Consider the following 20,448-nt stretch of genomic DNA (forward strand, 5'->3'; position numbering starts at 1 on the left):
CATTTATTTTTACAATTTAAAAATTACTCAAATATATATTACACAATTTATAATTGAAAATTGAAATATTAAAAACTCTGATTTTTTGTTGTAAATTATTAATATTCTCTGTGTATGTTGAAATACTTTTAACTATATATGTAATATGTATTACGGACTAAATTATAAAATGCTTACGAAAAATCTATATTTTTTCAAGAAAATTATGTTAATGGTATGTTGCTAAATTATTAATGAATTATCTTCAACTAAAATCAAATATTATAAGAAAAATAATTATTTTTAAAAGTAAATAAGTTGAAAAATGGCAAAGAATTATCTGGTACTTAAATAATTTATTGTAAATGTTAATATAAGTATTGATTTTCGATATTAGATACGTTTTATAGTAAAAATAATATATATTTTAATATTTATATGATAAAAATATTATCATCTTAATACGTATCCTTATATGTACTATTATTATTATTAACATTGTTTTTTTATTATTTTTTTTTTTTTTAATACATTGTTTAAGTTTTATTTTCAAAAATTCAAATGAGCATATTTTGTATAATGACAATACTACAATACACACTTATAGATTCTCTAAAGAACTATGATGTAGTTTTTTTTATATATATATACTTTTCTATTGCAAGATAAATGCTTAGAAAGTTTTTTCTTACACATTCAAAAGATTAGAATTATTCAGTAAAGCTTTCAAAAAGTTACGAAAATCTTTCAAAACAAAAAGCCATTATATTCATAATATAATATGCACAATATTATCTTATTATTACAATTGGAAACCATCATACTAAGAATTTCATTTATTTACAACTTCTTAATAAATCTAAATACCTTGAATTTTTTACAGATTCTTTTAATTTTAATATTTACTATGTTATCAATTAATTAAGACTTAACTCTCACAATTGTTGTGATTCGTTTATAATTGTTTTAATAAGTTATTGATTCTGAGTTAAATTACAAATGTGTTGTTAAAATAATGGTTTTAAACCTTTCTTTTTATATTTATCATTATTAATTTAGGCTTGTGTTAGTAATCCTATTTTGGAACAGTAAAAATGCTTCTATCTTCAATTTTTAGAATGATTTATTTTAGTAAATTAAATCTAGCTGATACCTTGGAGAGTGAAAATAAACTCACTCTTCAAAATGATACTAAAAAAACAACTAAAACAAATTACGAATAAACGGGAGTATTTCCATTGTACTGGTTTTTACTGAAATTGATAACAATATTCCATTGTAATTAATTCAAATATAAATAACCATAGATATTTCATATTTTTATCAAATACTGATTTTAGCCAAAAATAAAACGATTCAATTTTCTTATTATCATCAATTAAAAAAATACCTTGACACATTTACAGCAGCGACAATAGGTGTTATTGGTTATAATATAATCTACGAGTATATTACATAAAAAAAAAAAAATGAATTTGTACTGAGATATTCAAATTAAATTCACAAACATCAAGATTTCGGTATAAAAAACCTTAAAAACCCAATAATCAATATAGTATTATAAGTAATATTATAAATGAATGTATGAATACTAAATCGTAACCAACAATGAATTTAATGGAGCAAGAGGTTATATCCTTGAAATAATTATACGGTTTCATTATTATTAAAGAATCATTAATAAAAATGTTTAACAATTATTTATTTTAATAATTATTTAATCGAAATTTTGTTTTATTACATTAAATATTAAAACTTGACAATTCTGAAGAAAACTACCGTAAAAACGATATATTTATTGAATAAAAACCATTGATAATTATCGTTTTAAACGAAATTCATTGATCCATCAATACTACGAAATGAAATGTATTATTATTTTGGAATTATATTTAAATTTAAAGATATTAAAAATTAAAACCAAAGTAATACCTATTAAATAATACAGATTATTTAGGTGCCTATATCTGGAATTGTATTCGCAACATTCAATTCTAGCGGTCGTGAAAAAAACTACCTCTCGGGTACTCTGTATATTTAAACAAAAAATTGTAAAATACTAAATTGGATTTTGAATTCATCTGAGAATTCTTCATTTTAGTTTACTTGACTCTTATAATATTACAGTATAAAATATAATTCAATTAACGTTCGTGTTGAACTGTTGATCGCTAAGACGGCTGCTGCACGGGGTTTGCACGATTCGTCCGTCAGATGACAAAACCGCTAAACCACTTTATTGTATTTTGGAGTGAAACTTTTAATTTTGTGTCGGATCGAAGTACTGTTAGTGATGAAACCTAACCTTACTTAACCACCCAACTTCACCTCCACCCTTACAAACAAACACAAACATTTTAGTTGAAACGTGTGTAGTCTCTCCGATCCGTCTCGATTCAATTACAAAATCTATGATAATATTCATAAACTTTTAATGGCTATAAAATTTATCACGGTTATTAAAAATTGCTAATAAATATGTTATCACAATAATATTATACTTTTGTATTTATGTATTTATTAAGTTCATATAAATATAGTATAAACATATTTTTTTTTAAATTTTTTTTCTAGGTGTTTAAATTTTAAATTAATTCACCGCAAATATTTCATTTTATTTTGTAAAAAAAAATTTCAAAATAATCATTTTAACTTGTTGAACAACACTCTGGCTATTAGTTTATTTTACTTTGTGTATTATGTACTTGCTTCAAATAGGGCTAGATATCGAATAAGGCTACATAATTAGTCTAAAAGGGATCCATCAGTATTTTTTCATTAATCATTTTTCTTAAAAAAATTTAATAATACTATACTTACAAAATATACGTATTTAAGAATAATATAGTGTTATCTATTTATATATTGTATAACAATTTAGAACTAGTAGGTATAGAAATAATTAGTAAATTGGTATTTAAATATATTTCTGGCTTAGATAATATTTATTTTTTTTTACTAGTTGACCACTTTCGTAACAATAAATTTATTATCAAAAACAGTCTTTTGTTCAAAATGAGTCGAAAATCGAAATATTTTGAAAATAATATCGTAAGTAGACAATTATGATATAAACAGACAATATCAAGTATCTACGTTATTGTGTTTTAATAAAACAAAATCGTTGTTGGTGTTTAATTGTTGACCTCTCCTTCCAAGCTATCAGTTAAATCCACAGTGCTACCAGAAACCACCTCTATTTTTTTAAAAATCAAAACATTATAACTGTTTCAAAAGATGATGTCAGACAAAAAAAAACATATCATTATAAAATTAATTAATTTGTGACAACAATCAGAATCTAAAAATATTTCTCATATAACTGATCACGAGGAAAATTTCTCATAACGCACCCAAATAGTGTGATGTTTTTGAGAGGCTTTTTATTAATTAATATACGCGTATTGTAAAATAAAAATATTTTTTTATAAATATAAAATTTCACACAAATTAAACGATATTCTATAAACTGAAAATTATAAAAAAAAAAAAAAAAATGAAACGATAACAAAGTGTTTACATTATTATTATTATAACTATTACTATTTTCAAAGTACCGCGAAAAATAATAATTATATGCACGTCACTGTATATTATGTTCATTCGTTTTTGTCATTACTGTACACATTGTAATAAACAATGTAAAATACCATCATCTAAAAACGATTTTCACATGGAGAGCATAATGAAAAATAAATAATTGTTATAGTGAATGTATATTTACAAAAATGTGTCATCGCCAAAAGAGCGAAACTATATTAAAACCTATAAGTGCATCATTTTCAAGGAATATATAAACTAAAAAGTATAATATTATTATATAAAATGCTTAATTAGACAGTATCAATCGAAATAAATTGAGATAACTAAGATTAAAATATAAATGATCGAAAACTTAAATATGATATTTTTTTAACATCCTCACCACAGACATAAATAATACAACTATAATATCCGACGCATAAGAAATTATAGTTAGATATCATTTGAATAAACTTTCCGTTTCTAAGCAGTTCACAATTGAAACTATACATATTTTCCATTGCTGAATACGAATTCAATTGAGTCACTTCTGTAATTTTAATTTTATACACATTTTTTTAGAGATTTTCAATTTTGACTAGATAATATTAACTACCAAGCTGTTCCGGTAAGGGAACAATTTAACTGGTTAACAAGAGTTCGACGAGCGCACCAAACGTGTATATGAATAATCCAGGAAATTTCCAGTTTTGCGTGTCTTTGAACGAAACAGAGTAACACACAGAAGTGCACGGATATAAATCAAAACCATAGTGGTACAGCGGTCGGATGAGAAGTGGTAATGGATGTGGAGAGAGGTGGTTAAGCCAGATTTATTTTTGTACTTCTCCGGCACCGTAGAAAAGAATATTTCATCAGCATGCCCAAACTTTTACAATATTTAAATGGTAAAAAGCGGTGTCCTGGGTAGCCTAGCCGGCGAGGGGTAGGAAAGATGAACACGTATGCAAGCGTGTGTACAAAAGCACAGACGCGAGCGGAGGGCGTCCGGAGCGTTCACAAGGAACCGAAGAGGGGTGAGTCTGTGCAGCTCGACGACGGGTGAAAGAGTACTGCACAGGGTTGTGTTTCTTTTTTTTTATTCCACACTCAGAATTTGATATTTATTACCATTATTTTTGTCGGTTATATAATTCGGGCACTTTACCATTACAGTCGGCCCGAGTGGAACAACGCTCGTTCGGTCGTTTGGCTGTGGCGAGTGCGTGCGTCACGCACGATACAAATGCTCATGTTTTCGCGCGCAATTCGAATATTATATAAAATATATCAACGCAATATATTATACTGTGCGCACATTGCATAACGCCCGAGATTACACAACGGTGGTAATAATATTATTATATAATATATTATGTGTAATATACGTATTGCGTGAAGCGGTAAATGCCTCGCCACATTGTTCGGCGATAATAATAATCGAACGCCCGTTTATATATTGGACATTTCGGGAAATTGTTGTACGCTGGCGACATAATAATAATATTTCCAATGACGTACGGTAGTCGTCGTAAATAATAATGGTAATAGTAATAGCAATGTTATTATTGTTTATTAAAATATTGCATCAATTATATAAAAAAAAAAGAAGTGTTAAACATCCGATATTTAATGACAATGGTGATATTTTTGTGTTTTGATTTAACATGCATACGTGTTAATTTTTCCAGCGTACAACGCATAGTGACTTAGTCAATGTTTCTATATCAAAAAGTGATTTTAATTATTTGTTTTACACACTATACCATCCCAAGAGGCATTGGTGCCGAGATCTATTAAATTAATATTGTTAAAATGGTTAAATAAATAAATTATTCTGAAGGATTTTATCTCTAGATGATTTCCCTTATCATGTACTTTTTGTGTTATTCATATGTTTATGTATAGCCATTTCTTGTACTTATTATATATAATTAATTGCAAATTGTACATTTTCTGATTATAAAATTAAAGTATCTGATAACAGAACAATGTTGCATCGTACCTAAGGCAAAACATAAAAAAATAAAAAACATACAAGTATGAAGATTTTTTATCACGGCACTCCGTTTAGGCAATTTAGTAGCATTACTGAATGCGATGGCGATACATTCGTCAACTACAACGTTCTAATAATATGAAGGTAGAAGATACCTACCAATCATAAATTATAATTTTACATTTTTTATTAAACACTGTTATTATTTTTATAATCACATAAACGTAACATTGTTTTCAACTTTGAAATAGAGAAAAACTTCTCGTTATCTATAGAATTAATGGTTTGCAACGATAACACGCATGCAAATAATTTTAATATAAGAAAATTAAATGAGAAGAATCATCTGAATTCATTCCTATTTCTATAATTTAATATTCAGAGAGATCAATTTTTGTTTTAAATACAACTATTCAAACCAAGAGTAATTATTGTAAAATATTATTTATAAGCATTTAAAAACACAAATATAAAATTCTATTGATTCCATAGTAGGTACTAGCAATTCTGTAATTTCTGTAATATTGCTCTTAAAATTTTCATTGAATATTTTACTGAAATAATTGTCATTAAAACGTTTACCATGGAATATAATTTTTTTCACATTAGCATCTTATATAAATAAGTCAGTTAGTTTTTTTTTATATAATATAATATATAGTGCAGTATGTACACATTTATATATATATATTTTTGATATCTCGTTTAACAATAACATAACTATTATAAAATATGCAGTTATAATACTAGTAATCACGTTGGACGATGTTTATAAACGGGAAATCACTCAGATTATTTTGTTTATAAAATATTATCCAGGATATACTGTGTTCTAATATTATATAATACAAGTCTATGCTGTAAAATTTACTGCTTATGTTAATTTAAAACGTCGTTTATCGCTTATTCATACCAGATATACTTGTTTATAGGTAGTTTTCACACGTCTGTGTCTAATGAGTATCAAAATAGTACAAAACATAATAATATCCAGACGTATGATGGTCAAATAAATTAGTTTCAATTTAATATTTTTTAGACATTAGATATCTACCTCATAATGATATTTTATCATTTTTAACCGTTTTATTTTTTTCATAGTATAAAAACATAAATATTTACATACAAAATCTAATATTATGCATTATGTACTCGTATATATGGAACACAACTAGATTTCCAATGTCTTAAAACAGTATTATTTTTTTTTTTTAACTTGTTTCTGAGTGGATACAAAATTCTTTTAAACTCTTTACATTTCTAATGTAAATTTAATTGCAAATACTTCCTTGATATTAAAAGTTTTAAACATTTAATGTTTTTTTTTTTTTTTTACATAGCGTGTTTAATGCTTAAACACTTTAAACGACAATATAATGTTGCATATTATTATCATGAATAAAATAAAATATGATTATTGCAGATCAAACAACTACATTTGATCATATGACATTAAATGTCAATATAACTGTAGGTACATTATTTTAAAGATGAGACACATTTTATTTTTTAATTTTTCAGTATATTATATGGGTTTACTTAGTTCCCTTAATGCATTTAAGTTACAATTTCATTATTTTTAATGGCTTATCGTATAATAAATTTTATAATTATAGTAGTGTTACATTATGTTCAATAATATATCAAATGTAGGTACGTGATCAAATTTTATTTTCATCGTTCTTTTATTAAAGATAACGTTTAGACTATATTTTAATTTTAAATAAAGTAGCTGCAGTGAATGAAGAGACCCGCGTGGAAAAAAATGATTAAAAATTTAAAACGGACAAACCTTATTTACGTTCTGCATTGATTACACTCCTCCTGAAGTACGTTCGAACGACTCTCGACGGCGACATTCGCTCCTTTTTTATTTTTATTTTTTTCATATGCATATATAAAAGCAGTACTAACATAAAATTAGAGTCGTTTACGTATAACCTAAAACGTTATAAAACATCACCATGAGATGAGTGGACCATGTGGATGGGTGGTGTGTAAAAAACTCTACTCCAACGACCCCTTTAAATTAAGACGATCATCCCTGTTCTTCACCCCCCGAAGATAATGGTTTTTTTTTTTTGTTCGCTCGTCCGTTTCTAAGTCTCATTATTTACAGTCTGCCGGTTTGCACAGGTACCGGAAAAAATAATAACAGTAATAATAATAACGTATCGTAAACCTCACTTGTAACGTTTCTTCGTTTTGAAGAGTAAGAGGGTGTATGTTTTATCCGTCCACTATAAAAATAACGGTTGTGATAGCAGTGGATACATCTGTGTATAGACAAGAAAAAAATAATATTTTATATATTATGTACAAGTAAAAAACAAAAAATAATAACAAAAAAAACACATCGAAACCTTATACCTAGTTAAACCGTATCGGGTGATCGGATGAAATATTATCGCCCGGTTTTCGTGTTTAAATGCATAAAAATAGACTCATGTCAAACGAATTTGCTATTAAAATAAAGTACGGTGATACTATATTATAACAAGAAAAATAAATTCGAAAAATGTTTTTAGTCCAGTCGAGTAAGGACAGTATATTTAGCAATAATAATATAATTATATTATCGATACATGAAGGAGCTGATACTATATGGTATAATCGGTCGCTTTTGTTGGAAGTGACTACTCATGTAAACAGAAAAAAATAATCTGAACTTTGGGGTCTTGCAGTGCGTGAGTTGCATAAAGAACAACGAGAGGGGTGTGGCATATGAGTATACAGAAAAGACTAACAAGACCCTAACGATAAATGGCTACTATAAGTATGCTCCGGTAAAAGCGTTTTACTTTTGTTGCACAGTGGCGTTGGTTGACGACACGATAACGGAATTTAATGACATTTCATCTACCTCAATTCTTCAGCGGTATTATTTTTTTCTTAATCTTGTTTCACTCATCGATTTTAAAACAATAAATCATAATCGGTACAATATAGAGGGTTAAATTAGTATAATATGGCGTACTTCAGTAATACTAATAATTATATAAACAAATTACTTTGCAATCCATGAGTTAGATTTATATACATATGTATAGGGAATATATATTATTATTAACTAAAATTAAATCATTTTAAAATTAAAAATGTGTTTGAATTGTATACAAAAATATATATTATAGATGTCTAATACATTATTACACACTTACATATATTATTTTATGTTTTATTATAATATATAGTGTTTGATGAGCAGAATATAATTTATTATCTTATTATCTTATTTTTATCTTAAAAAAAAAAACGGTCGACCAATACACACGTGAGTTATCTTCTGGTGACTCGTCGTAGCAATTAGTGCTTTACATTCAACGAACTCATTATTTTTATTAAATTTCAAGTAATAATGCTCTTTTGTTCAACAATGTCACTTTAACTTATAATCATTTTATTTAATTATTTGTCTTTAGACATTCTCACTTAAGCGCTTAAATACTCTAAATGTATGCTTCCTACGGCTGAAGTATTAAATAATATAGTATATTCCATATATTCTAATCTACATTAACGCAACACTTACCTATTATTGTTGCGTTTTTGAAGGATACCGCCCAATTAACGAATTATTTTTATCGTCTTACGCTATCAACACAATGTCTATTACTTCACGCAATACCTATAAATAACAAAACATAAATCCAAGACAGTAACACTATTAACACGTAAATTAAACAAATCAGAATAATAATACTATAAAGACAAATAACTTCAATACGACCTTGCTAGATACCATGGCAAATAACAATTCGACTAGGTACTCAAGTCTCAAACGTCTAAAAAAATTCCAAACAAACACAAACTCTGATCCATTATTTTTACTGTAGAAGCATCAATACGTAAATAAAAAACTGTTGTATTCAAGAAATTGCTTTGAAGTATTCAGTTAAACGGAACAAACTCAAGTCCTCTGCTAAAAAAGTACAGATTTAATTTATTGAATAATTTAACTATTATTATATCTATAACCTATTATATACTTTCATAAAAGGCGTGACTAATTTTCCTGGCATGTGTACAGAACTAACTAAACTGATCTATATTAACACTACTTGGTGTAAATCAACAGTCATCTAATTAAAAATTCGAATTGCCGATTCCAAGTCATATAGAGAACTTGTTAAATTTTTAAGAAGAAAAAATGTTGAATTCCATACTTATTATGTAAAGGAAAAAAATCAACTTGAGTAGTTATTTACAGCTAACATCCAATCACATAATTTTACTTAAAAATAATAAGTGTTAGAAACGTTTTTATTCTAAGTTAGATAAGTAACACAGACTCATGAAAAACCCTTTAGTTCTCTTCTTCATCTACTTGGAACCCATGATTCACTTCTACCACATTTTACAATTCACTGCCTTAATCTACACCAAAATAAAAGTTGAAGAACCCCAGAAGCCCAAAACAATCTCTCAATGGATGAACTATTAAGATTTGAACGCTTATTGTGAGTACTCGCCTCGCTGCGCACGCTGCGAAATGACCATCATTCATCTTCCTGACAAAACTATTGTGAAGAACCCCCTCGATGCGCACAATGCTAAGAAAGTCATCCTGAAACTATAAATGATGTTCATTCTATAAAAATCTACATAATCGTAAGAATTCTAACATATATAATAACACATTTTTCTCTAATAACACAATTAATACTAATCTTAATATAAACATATCATATAAGATAGTCACCTACCGAAATCCACCTTTACTACACTTCTATACCTTCATCCGATGCATTTGAATATTTATACCTCACCGTAGACAAAAAAATCACTTAGAATCAACACATAAGATCAAAAAAATTAATTTAAAACTCTCGTTCTCGAAAGTTTAAAAAACAAACTACTAATTTATAAGATATTTTTAAAACTTATTTGGATTTATGGTGATTAACTAAAGTTAATTGGTTCATGTGGCAAAGAAATTGAATGTATGCAAAATCCAAACTTACCAGAATACGTCGACTTACTTATGCTCCACTATACATACCAAATCAAACACTTCACAATTATTTATATGTTAAAACGTTCGAAGAAGATAACTTGTAGTATTTTACAAGCAATTATTTTCTCACGTCTTGTCAATTACAATAACCCACTAATTAGTAAATTAAACATCTCAACACATCCTAATGATTTTCACCGTTGACTGAAAAGGAGATGGTGCAAATATATTTTGTCTTAATTCACACTATTTACTAAATTTTCACTTTTCTCGTTATATCTTCTCATTCCTTTTTAAAATTTTCTGCCGTTTCCTCTTTTTTCATCAATTCTTCAATCAAAAAGTCACTATTGAGTAATTTCTTATTCACTTAAAGCATGTATTCTGTCTTCCTCATACTATGGTAAGCAGTATAGATTGTATGTATCTAATAAAAATAAAAATAAATTCCTAAATGTTCATACAATAATATAAACACTTTTTACCTAAATATTTTAAAACTTCTTGCTGAATAATACATAATAAAAGTACTTTTATGAAAGTATTTACGTGTTATAATGTTTGACGGAATCATTATAACGAATATGTTAAAATTACATTAGATAATGTATTTTTTTTAACTATTAATAGTTTATTGATTAGTAAAGATTAGTGAATGTACAATGTACATTGAATTTTGAATACAAGAAATTTACGTATATGCCTGACTTATGCACTATACAATACATGTATATTGTACGTGCATCTCGCAGCCTAGCACGATGTATGGAATACAAAACCGTATGTCGATTGAACAGTAGGTGGCGAGGTGTATATGCAAATTACATCACGGTCGTGGTAGTGAAGGATTGTGCAAGAGTGGGTGGTGGTAGAGACGTCGAATTTCCCAAAGGACGTAGTACGCGAGAACTTGTTGATCGGAGTAAATGTACGGATTTATAAAAGCGGATGAATACGCGGGTGTAAGGGACCGGGTTAACGATAAAAAAAAAATACACGTTATATACGACACAGAACACTTCGTTTTAAATATATTGAAAACCTACACGTTATACTTTGAAGTCGAGCTATTTGGGTCCGGCCGATAAAAAGTTTTTTTGCCACGTGGACTGACACGTAAATATTCAATTCGACGCTATAAATACGTTTCTATACCCTGGTGTAACTATTACAAGATCAAATTAACCAAAAGATAGTAATTTCGTTGTAAATGTTTACTAATAAGTAATGCATATACGATGTAAGTATATTTTATGATAATTAATGAATACAAATATTGACTAAGAATTAACATTAACGTGAAAATGTTAACGTTCGGTCTTCCGAACATGCAAGTTTGATCCGATACGATCGCGATGATAAACTCGAGCGTTATTTTATTGTAGGTGTGTTGTGGGTAAAGATGGTAAAGGATAACTGATGATGTATTTTTCTTCAGAAAATAAGAGAATTATTTTTACAAACAATTTTCTAAATAATAATTACATAATTTTTTTTCTAGTATATTCTAATTTTAAATGTATTATTCTGCCACTAAAATTATTATTCTTTAATTACATTTAAGGATTCCTTAAAGATTTGGATGCTTTAAACGGTATATTTAAAATTCAAACGGGTATTTTTATTTTGTTCATAATTATTTTTAATTTAATTTATGCGGTGGTTTATCACCCACAACAAATGCACAATAGCATATTTTATAATTGGCATAAATATTCTTCATAAATCGTGCACAATACTGGTAACTTAATTAAACACATTTAATTTGTATTTGTATTACTGGACAATAGCGTATACAAAATAATACCTGAATTTTCTATTTTACAAGATTTTATTACACGGTTTTCAATTATCTGAAAACGCAGAAGTGCCTTATCATGATTCATGTCACAGAATTTCGTTGAAAATGTTTAAACTTAAGTTTAAAATGTACACATGCATATTTTGTATACACCCGAGTGCCCGTTTCTCAGTAATTTTTATGATAATTGCAAGAAATACTATGAAATTCGAGAATAAACAATTCCTTGTAAAAGTTTACATTTCACAAACCTACGCCACAGTTTAACGGGTATTCTAAAATGTATCAGCCGAAGTACAAAACACACATGGTAAATTTTTTTTTTACTAAGTTACTTGAGGTTCTTGGTTTTTAGTAACTCAAGTAAATATGTTTGAACATCTATATTAAATATCGCATATCCAATGGTATTAAAACCGCTATTGACACTATATTACGCAGTACAAATACACGTGAAGTTTTAAATGTTTAGAAATCAGTTAATTATATTAATTTTTTCACATGACCATTTCACGTACTTTAATCGGTGTCATTTTATTTCAAATTTTTATTATATTTTATCTAAGTTTGCCGTTCAAAAAATCGGTTTTTTAATAAATATTAAATTTAGTTATCGACGTATGTACCTTCATATGAACAACATTAACATGCAATAAATGGATATGTGTGATACCTAACCTAACGTGGTTATATATAATGGTATTATAAGTTGACAAATTCGTTTTATACAAAATCCTCTTTTTTATAGTGTTTTTTTTTTAATTTCGTTATTGAACGCGTTGTATAATATATCCGACAATCTTGAAAACCTAAAATTAAATATCTGAGGGTATCTTTTGAAATTATACTAAGTAAACTTAATGATAATACGTTTAATTATAATATTATTATGCAGTAGTGAATATTTGTTTAATCACCAGTCAATAAACGGGAAGGTGTGTATAGAAAAACTGTTTAAAGGTTTACTCTTTTAATACAGGAACATGTCAACAACGAAGGGTATATCGTATTAAACGTCCCGAGTCTATATAATTTTCGTCAAAGTTTACAAATGGCTGGTCCATATCCTTTTCGCCTTCGGTTCCCAATAAATTGTGTTACGCATCTGACGAAATTATTTATTACATGTAATATATTTACTAATATATACATAGCATTATTCTTTCAATACAACTTTCAGTCTTCAAATTTGCTTACGCATACAACTAATTCATTCATAAAAATTATTTTCCAGTTTAATTTGAAAACTATTTCACACAGGGCTTTTGACACACTGCATTATCAAAGAGACGTCATTATATTATTATCATAATTATTATCCTCACCGTATGGTTTCCATTTGGTTCTATATTATTTTGTAATATTATGAAATGTTGCATCAGTGCACATGATCACTTTTTGTATTGATTTTATTCCAACTGAGTATTCACACACAATTCAAAACTATAATCGTATTATAATAATTATATATATTACGGAACTGAATAATAACTTATTCCGACGAAAAAGCTTTGGTTTAACGCTTGTTTTGCCATACTGATATTGAAGTCACATACATTAAAATCGTCCATCTACTATTATACAGGTACTAAAAAGTGTTTAAACAAAAATATTTGGTGAATTCAAATTCTTGGGAATTCGATAAAACAATCACTCCGTGCATACATTTACACAATACGCTGGAAAACAAAAAATATTTTTATTTTTTTTTTTAGTCTCATCACTTTCATCACTACCAATTATCGTATCGTTTAGTGCACACAATTGATTTTTTATCAATATTTTTAGAGGAAAAAAATTTTTTTGAAAAGGTTTTTAGTATACCTATATATTATCAACAATAACCCATCATAATATAGTATAGTTGTTGTCTCGTCTCTTATATTTTTTTATATATTTAAACATTAAAATCTGTTTTATCATTATTATTATTATTATTATTATTATTATTATTATTATTATTGCATACTATTTTTTTGATCTAAATGAAACGAAGTGTGTTCACTGAGAAGTCTAAGGCTGTGATCTAAATACGTACCGTCACTATGCAAGTTTGAAACTGACCAACAGTAGTATAAACTCTGTTGTGTGGGTAAATCCTAACCATTTTTACCTCTAATAGATGGTTGGGGCGAGTCTCGTATGCATGATATTTAAATAAATAATAATAATAATAAAACATTTGGAGAATTAACTATAGTCTATAATAAACAATACTGTGCGACGACCGTCTACAAAACTGTACTTATATTATTTCTTATGTATAAACTGATTTTCATTTTTATTTCCATTATAGCACTGTAAATACAGTGTCTGTTAGTTGTTGTACTATGGTATAGTCGTATGATTTCATTTGGGTTTAATACCTAGCCACAAATATTATGTACATAATAGTATTTAATGGTGTTAATGATTTATGATTTGTTGAAATGGGAAAAAAGTTTTTCTTACCTTAAAATCATACAATTTAAAAAAAATATGAAAATATCTCTTAACATCTATGAAATATAATTTATTATTAAGTTACTTAAATTGATACAGTTATGTTGTGTCACATTATTTAGTCAAATTACTAATAGTTCATTATTAAATAATTACAACAGTAGCAGGTAGAATGGGATATACCTATATTCAAAAATAACAAGAGTGTTTTTCTGCTATGATTTAGAATTTTTTCGGTAATTCAATCAATTTATATTATAGTACTATACTTACTATACAATATTTATAGGATAAATATATCGTATATTCTATGATTAACCTCTGTATTTTGATTTCTACTTTTAGAGTTGTAAAACAATTTCAAAAGTACCAAACAGTGCGTCATCAAATTGAAAAATAAGACTTCCTTTTATTGTGCCCAAATACATTTTTTTTTAGTACTCCAAAAGGATATCTAGAGAAATATAAAAACAGTAAAACAAATGTGAAAAATATAAGCAAACGCCTCCAACTGAGCATACCGTTCAGGAACATTTTTCTAATAAAATTAATCATTTATTTATCATTGCAAAATAATTTTTGAACACTTACTTCTGTATCCCACACAATTACTCCATCGAATTGTATTCTAACTGTGAGCTAATATAAAAAGATTACAAATATATGTATACATAAAACTTTTAATATTTTTTAAGAGATTTAAATAAATAATATCTTAAAATCAAAATTATTCAACTTGTTAATAGATTTTTATTAATAAACAAAATAAAAAAAAAAAACTTGATAAAATCAAAGTAGAAATTTCAATTCGTATTACGTTTGAGTTTCATTAAGACATTTTTAGTGTATCTAAAAACATATTAAAATAAATATGAGTCCTTTAATAAACCTATTATGTGATTTCTAATACAAAAAGTATCAAACTTATTTTTAAAATATTTCAATGGTTATACATTTAGTTGAAACTAATACTAACTTATAAATATCTTTTTATTATTATTATAAAGTGTATAGTATTATCATATTTTATTAACGCCTACACTACACATAATATTATTATATATTTTAATATTTTTCAAATTTCAAATAAACGCATAGCACAATAAAATGAATGGCATTTAATTTCGTAAAGATTCTCACAGAACTCGTTGAATTCAATGTAATATACCACAAATTACAGCATGACTGTCTGCAATAAAAAAAAACATTTGATGAGTTTTTCGGAATAGGTTATAAATATTGCGAGCACTAAAACTTTAACATAATAGTATTGAAAAAGAGGTAAATGGTTTATTGTAAAACGAAAAAAAAACTAATTTAACTAAAATACCTAATAATCTTTGAATAAACCTTTTAAAACTCTCACGTAATATACATAATAAATCTGTGTAATAGTTATTTTATTTTAGTGAAAAATTGTATATATTATATTGATAAATGCCTATTATAGTATTATATTTTCTCACAATGTTGGTATGTATGGTAAGAATTTCATTAATTTATAATTACCCCATAATTATCAAAGTTAGATAATTTACGATGCATAATTTCATAATATTATTCGCGTAGAATAAACATACAATAAATTCAAAATAATTTATCAAATGAATAAAAAACGTTTATAAATATAATTAAAATAAATCTTAATGTCAGTGGCTAAACTAGGCCTTCAGGCCTACTCCCCGACTATATACACCAAATGAAAAAAGAGTGGGGTTATTACTTCTAATTTATTAATTGTTTTTTTTTTTTAAATAGTTTATTTAACAACCTTGTTGAAGTGGCAAAATTTTCTGATGTGTCGTATGCTTTTTAATAAATTGATTAAGTATACGATTTATAACGTATAATTAACTATAAACAGTGTGCAACTAAATGCATCATGACAATATTAACAAATGTGTCTGGACAATAAATATAATATATACTTTATTATATTCATGTTAGTTTGAGCATACAAATAGAATAAAAAATAAATTAGACGAAAAATATCAAAAAATAATCACCTCTGCTTGATTGATTTGCATTTAATTCAATTAAACATGTAAGTAGTTGTGAGATGGTGAAAATCTGGTTTCGCTAATTCCTGTCCAAATATTTTAAAATTTGTCAAATCTACATTTGCAAGTGACCAATATCAACGATATCGTAAACTTCAAATTAAATTTTACTTTATTTTTTTTTTTTTTTGAACTATGAAGAATATGATGTCACATGAGACTAGTAGACTGCATCTATATAATATTGATATATTTAGAGTGAAACATGAAATCTGTTAGTTTTACAACATTGTGTCCTTTTTTATGATTTTCGTTTAAAAAGCAATTTTGAAATCTTTTTTTTTTTTTTAGTACATCCACAAACCTAATATTGACTGTAAATCTAATAATAAAAACAAATTATTTCAATTAAATACTGTTTATGTATTGAGTATTCCGTATGTTATTAACTTATTAATAATTTAATCCGTATAATTTGCAATATATATGTGTTCGTTGGTTGTTGTAGAGTCACACAGAAGTGTATCTATGTAGAAATAATTTATATTTCCATAATTTTTGAGCTCAATGGATTATTACATTATCTGTCATTTACTTAATGCATCTGGTATGGTAGTACTACTAATTCTATAGACAAAATCGAATATAACGTAGTAGAAAAAACCATTTGCAGTTATTTAATCACCTACCGAATTTAAATGCAATTTCATGGTCATAAATTATAACTAAGTTTAAATTCAGTTCAATAATTAGATATCTAACAAGAAAATATATTAATTTTTAGAGTACAATCATGGGTGTTATAGGTAAATAACAAATGTAAAATAAAGTGTATATAATAAATTGAATACATTTTAAATAGAACTTTTTTATATTGAAATTAAGCTAAAAAATCTAGTATCATAGCTAATGATAATATGAATTTCATAATTTTGTGTCTACAGTCGACAAACTATACCAGATTAATTACCAACCTTTGAAACGTCAGACAAAGACAATAATTAATATAACAATCTGTGATTTATATGCTGATTCCGTAATAGGTAATGTCTTTTATGATACACTCGACGTTAATTTGATTGTACAAGTTTCTTCAAGTTCATATATGAAATCCTTTGGTTCCGACCAAATTAATAGTAAATAAATAAAACGCGTTCATAAATGCACTGTTGTATCATTATAGTCGATAGCTTTAAATTATAATTTCGATGAAATTCAATACACAAATATGTAATTATGCACAATGTACCGACATAAATATAATTATTAAATCATAATGGTATATCGGTGTCATCGACTAATCAGTAATATAATTTTTACTATAGTTTCTCAAATCACTGTGTCAAAAAACGTATGTGTTTTTAATAACATACATTGTTAGCGGAATAAATGAACGCCGACGTTGGGGCTGTTCATACGATAGTAACCAATTTCGAATATTTAATATGCCCACTAAAACTGTGAGATTGGATTGTAAAATATCACGCATACTCTTCGAATATACAACTATAAAATTTGAAATTTATAATATAATTGCTCAATAATAATAATAATAATAATAATATACACAGTTGACGTTTGCTAGCCAGCGCAAAACTTGTCCATTACTTCCGGCTGTGGACGTCCGTGCGTGAGGCGGCTGAACGGTAATTTTCCATCGTTCGTGATGACCGGGCAAATCACGTTACGAGTCCGTTCCTACAGACACACACACATACACACCCTAATTCGATTTCATCCGTTCACCCGTTTTTGTTTCCGTTCCCAACCTAACGCGCACGTCGTTCCCGCGAGGTGAAGGGGATCTGATGACGACAAACATGTCTGTCTGTCGATGTGCCCCGTAAGGAACGCATTCTATTACAACGCTAGACGACCGTACTCGGACAACACGCAATAATAAAAAATCCAGACGTGTTGCATCATTATATTATTTACATATGAAACTTCAACCCTTCTTCACATAGCCCAGCCCTCAACTCCCCGTTAAACGAGATCGTATTCTGTATAAAATTCAACCATCTCTATCTTTTCTCTTTCTCTCTCCTACTCTTTCTCTCTCAGTCTCTCTCCGTCTCACGTGCACAAAATACCACACCCTTTCTTCAGCTTCTATGATATGATAGTTTTTATCGTTAATTTTTATTCATATTATATTTATTGTATCTGTTTATTCGACTTATACGATATTTTATGGTTATTTTTGTCGCTCGCATTTATTCCATTTCTAGTAAACGCAAACGTGCGGAATACACGATGGAAATAGATTTCACGAAGAATTTTTTATTTTTTACGATCAAGTGCTTCCAAAGATATTCAGCAGCCCTATTGTTAAAACGTCGCGGTGACGACGTCGAAGACGATTGTCTAAAACGCCGAAGACTAAATCTCGGCGGCCGCTATTCGTACTTAAGAAGCAGTTTTTGTAGGTAAACATTGCCGTAAAAAATAAAAATCAATTTTATGGTCACAGTTAAACGCTTTGTTCGTATATTTAAATAAAAAATATCATTTATAACCCTACTTTGGTTTCTAATTCCTATATCCGCACTTCATTAGTATCCCTCATAGTTCCAAGACAAACAATTAACATGAAACCTTATTTAATATTATGTATATTACAAGAATATCAAAAATACAAGTCACACTTAGTTTCGATTTATAGGTAGTTAAAATTTACTCTTGAATGATTTCTCGGTTTATTTTAATTAATTTTGTTTTTACACCCGTATTGTTGGAATATAACGATAATACGATTATTTCATTTTCTTTGATGAACATTATTTTTTAAAATATTCCATTCGAAACTGCAAGTAAAATACATTTGCATTGAATACAGTTAGCTCGTTAAAACTTTTTTTTTTATTTGAAGGCATTGAAGTTTTTAATGAAACATATAAAATTTAACAGAATGAGTGTAGAACGAATGCAGAATAATCAAAGTTTGAAAACATAATAATTATAATTACAAAAAATATTGACAATATTAATCATTGAATTGATTAAGGTTAAAAAAAAAAAAATTATACAAAAATATTAATGATATAATTAACTGCACGTGTGCCACGATGTAAAATAGATACAATGGTAACAAAATCGTACAACCTATGATTTTAAATCATCAAATTAATTTTTTTAATATTTTGTTTTAGATTGGTTGGATGAAAGCAGAAGATCAAACAATATTAACGTTTCATGAGCGTGTAGTAGCTTCAAACGGTCGATTCAGCGTAAGTCACGAGAATTACAGAACATGGTATTTACATATAAGAGACGTAGAAGAAACTGACAAAGGCTGTTACATGTGCCAAGTAAACACTATCGAAATGCAAAAACAAATCAGCTGTTTAGACGTTTTAGGTAAGTGGACAATAAATAAAACACTATTATAGTACTGTACTATATCTTAAGACCATAACATTAAAGTCTACCTCCACGAATCACGTTCAAAATGAGGACCAATTTCTTCTGACCATTTAATTACAATTTATAATCTACTTAGATTTCTTTTTTTTTTTATTCAAATGTTATTATTATTATTAATGCAATACAATATAGTCTTATATTAAACATAACTACAATTTATTTTCAAGCACTAAATATATATTTAACTTAATTCAAATGTACTTTTTTAGATTACACGTATCTAAACAGTTGCACATTTTAACTTCTTTACTTATAAATTAGAGTATATGTTCATAACTATTACATGGTTTTATAAGCACTAAAAGTATCAAAATATGTAAAA

The 20,448-nt window shown here is 27.1% G+C and overlaps 1 protein-coding gene across 2 annotated transcripts in view; it reads left to right on the plus strand.

Moving 5' to 3' along the window:
- Positions 1-20,448, plus strand: part of LOC114121043 (lachesin-like) — a 199,705-nt gene that overhangs the window by 55,701 nt on the left and 123,556 nt on the right. For both annotated transcript variants that reach the window (XM_027983187.2, XM_050202390.1), the window contains exon 3: positions 19,853-20,060. In XM_027983187.2, the coding sequence (XP_027838988.2) occupies positions 19,853-20,060 (208 nt within the window). The remainder of the gene's footprint in view (positions 1-19,852; positions 20,061-20,448) is intronic.

Source organism: Aphis gossypii, chromosome 2, assembly GCF_020184175.1.
Source record: "Aphis gossypii isolate Hap1 chromosome 2, ASM2018417v2, whole genome shotgun sequence".
NCBI lineage: Eukaryota > Metazoa > Arthropoda > Insecta > Hemiptera > Aphididae > Aphis > Aphis gossypii.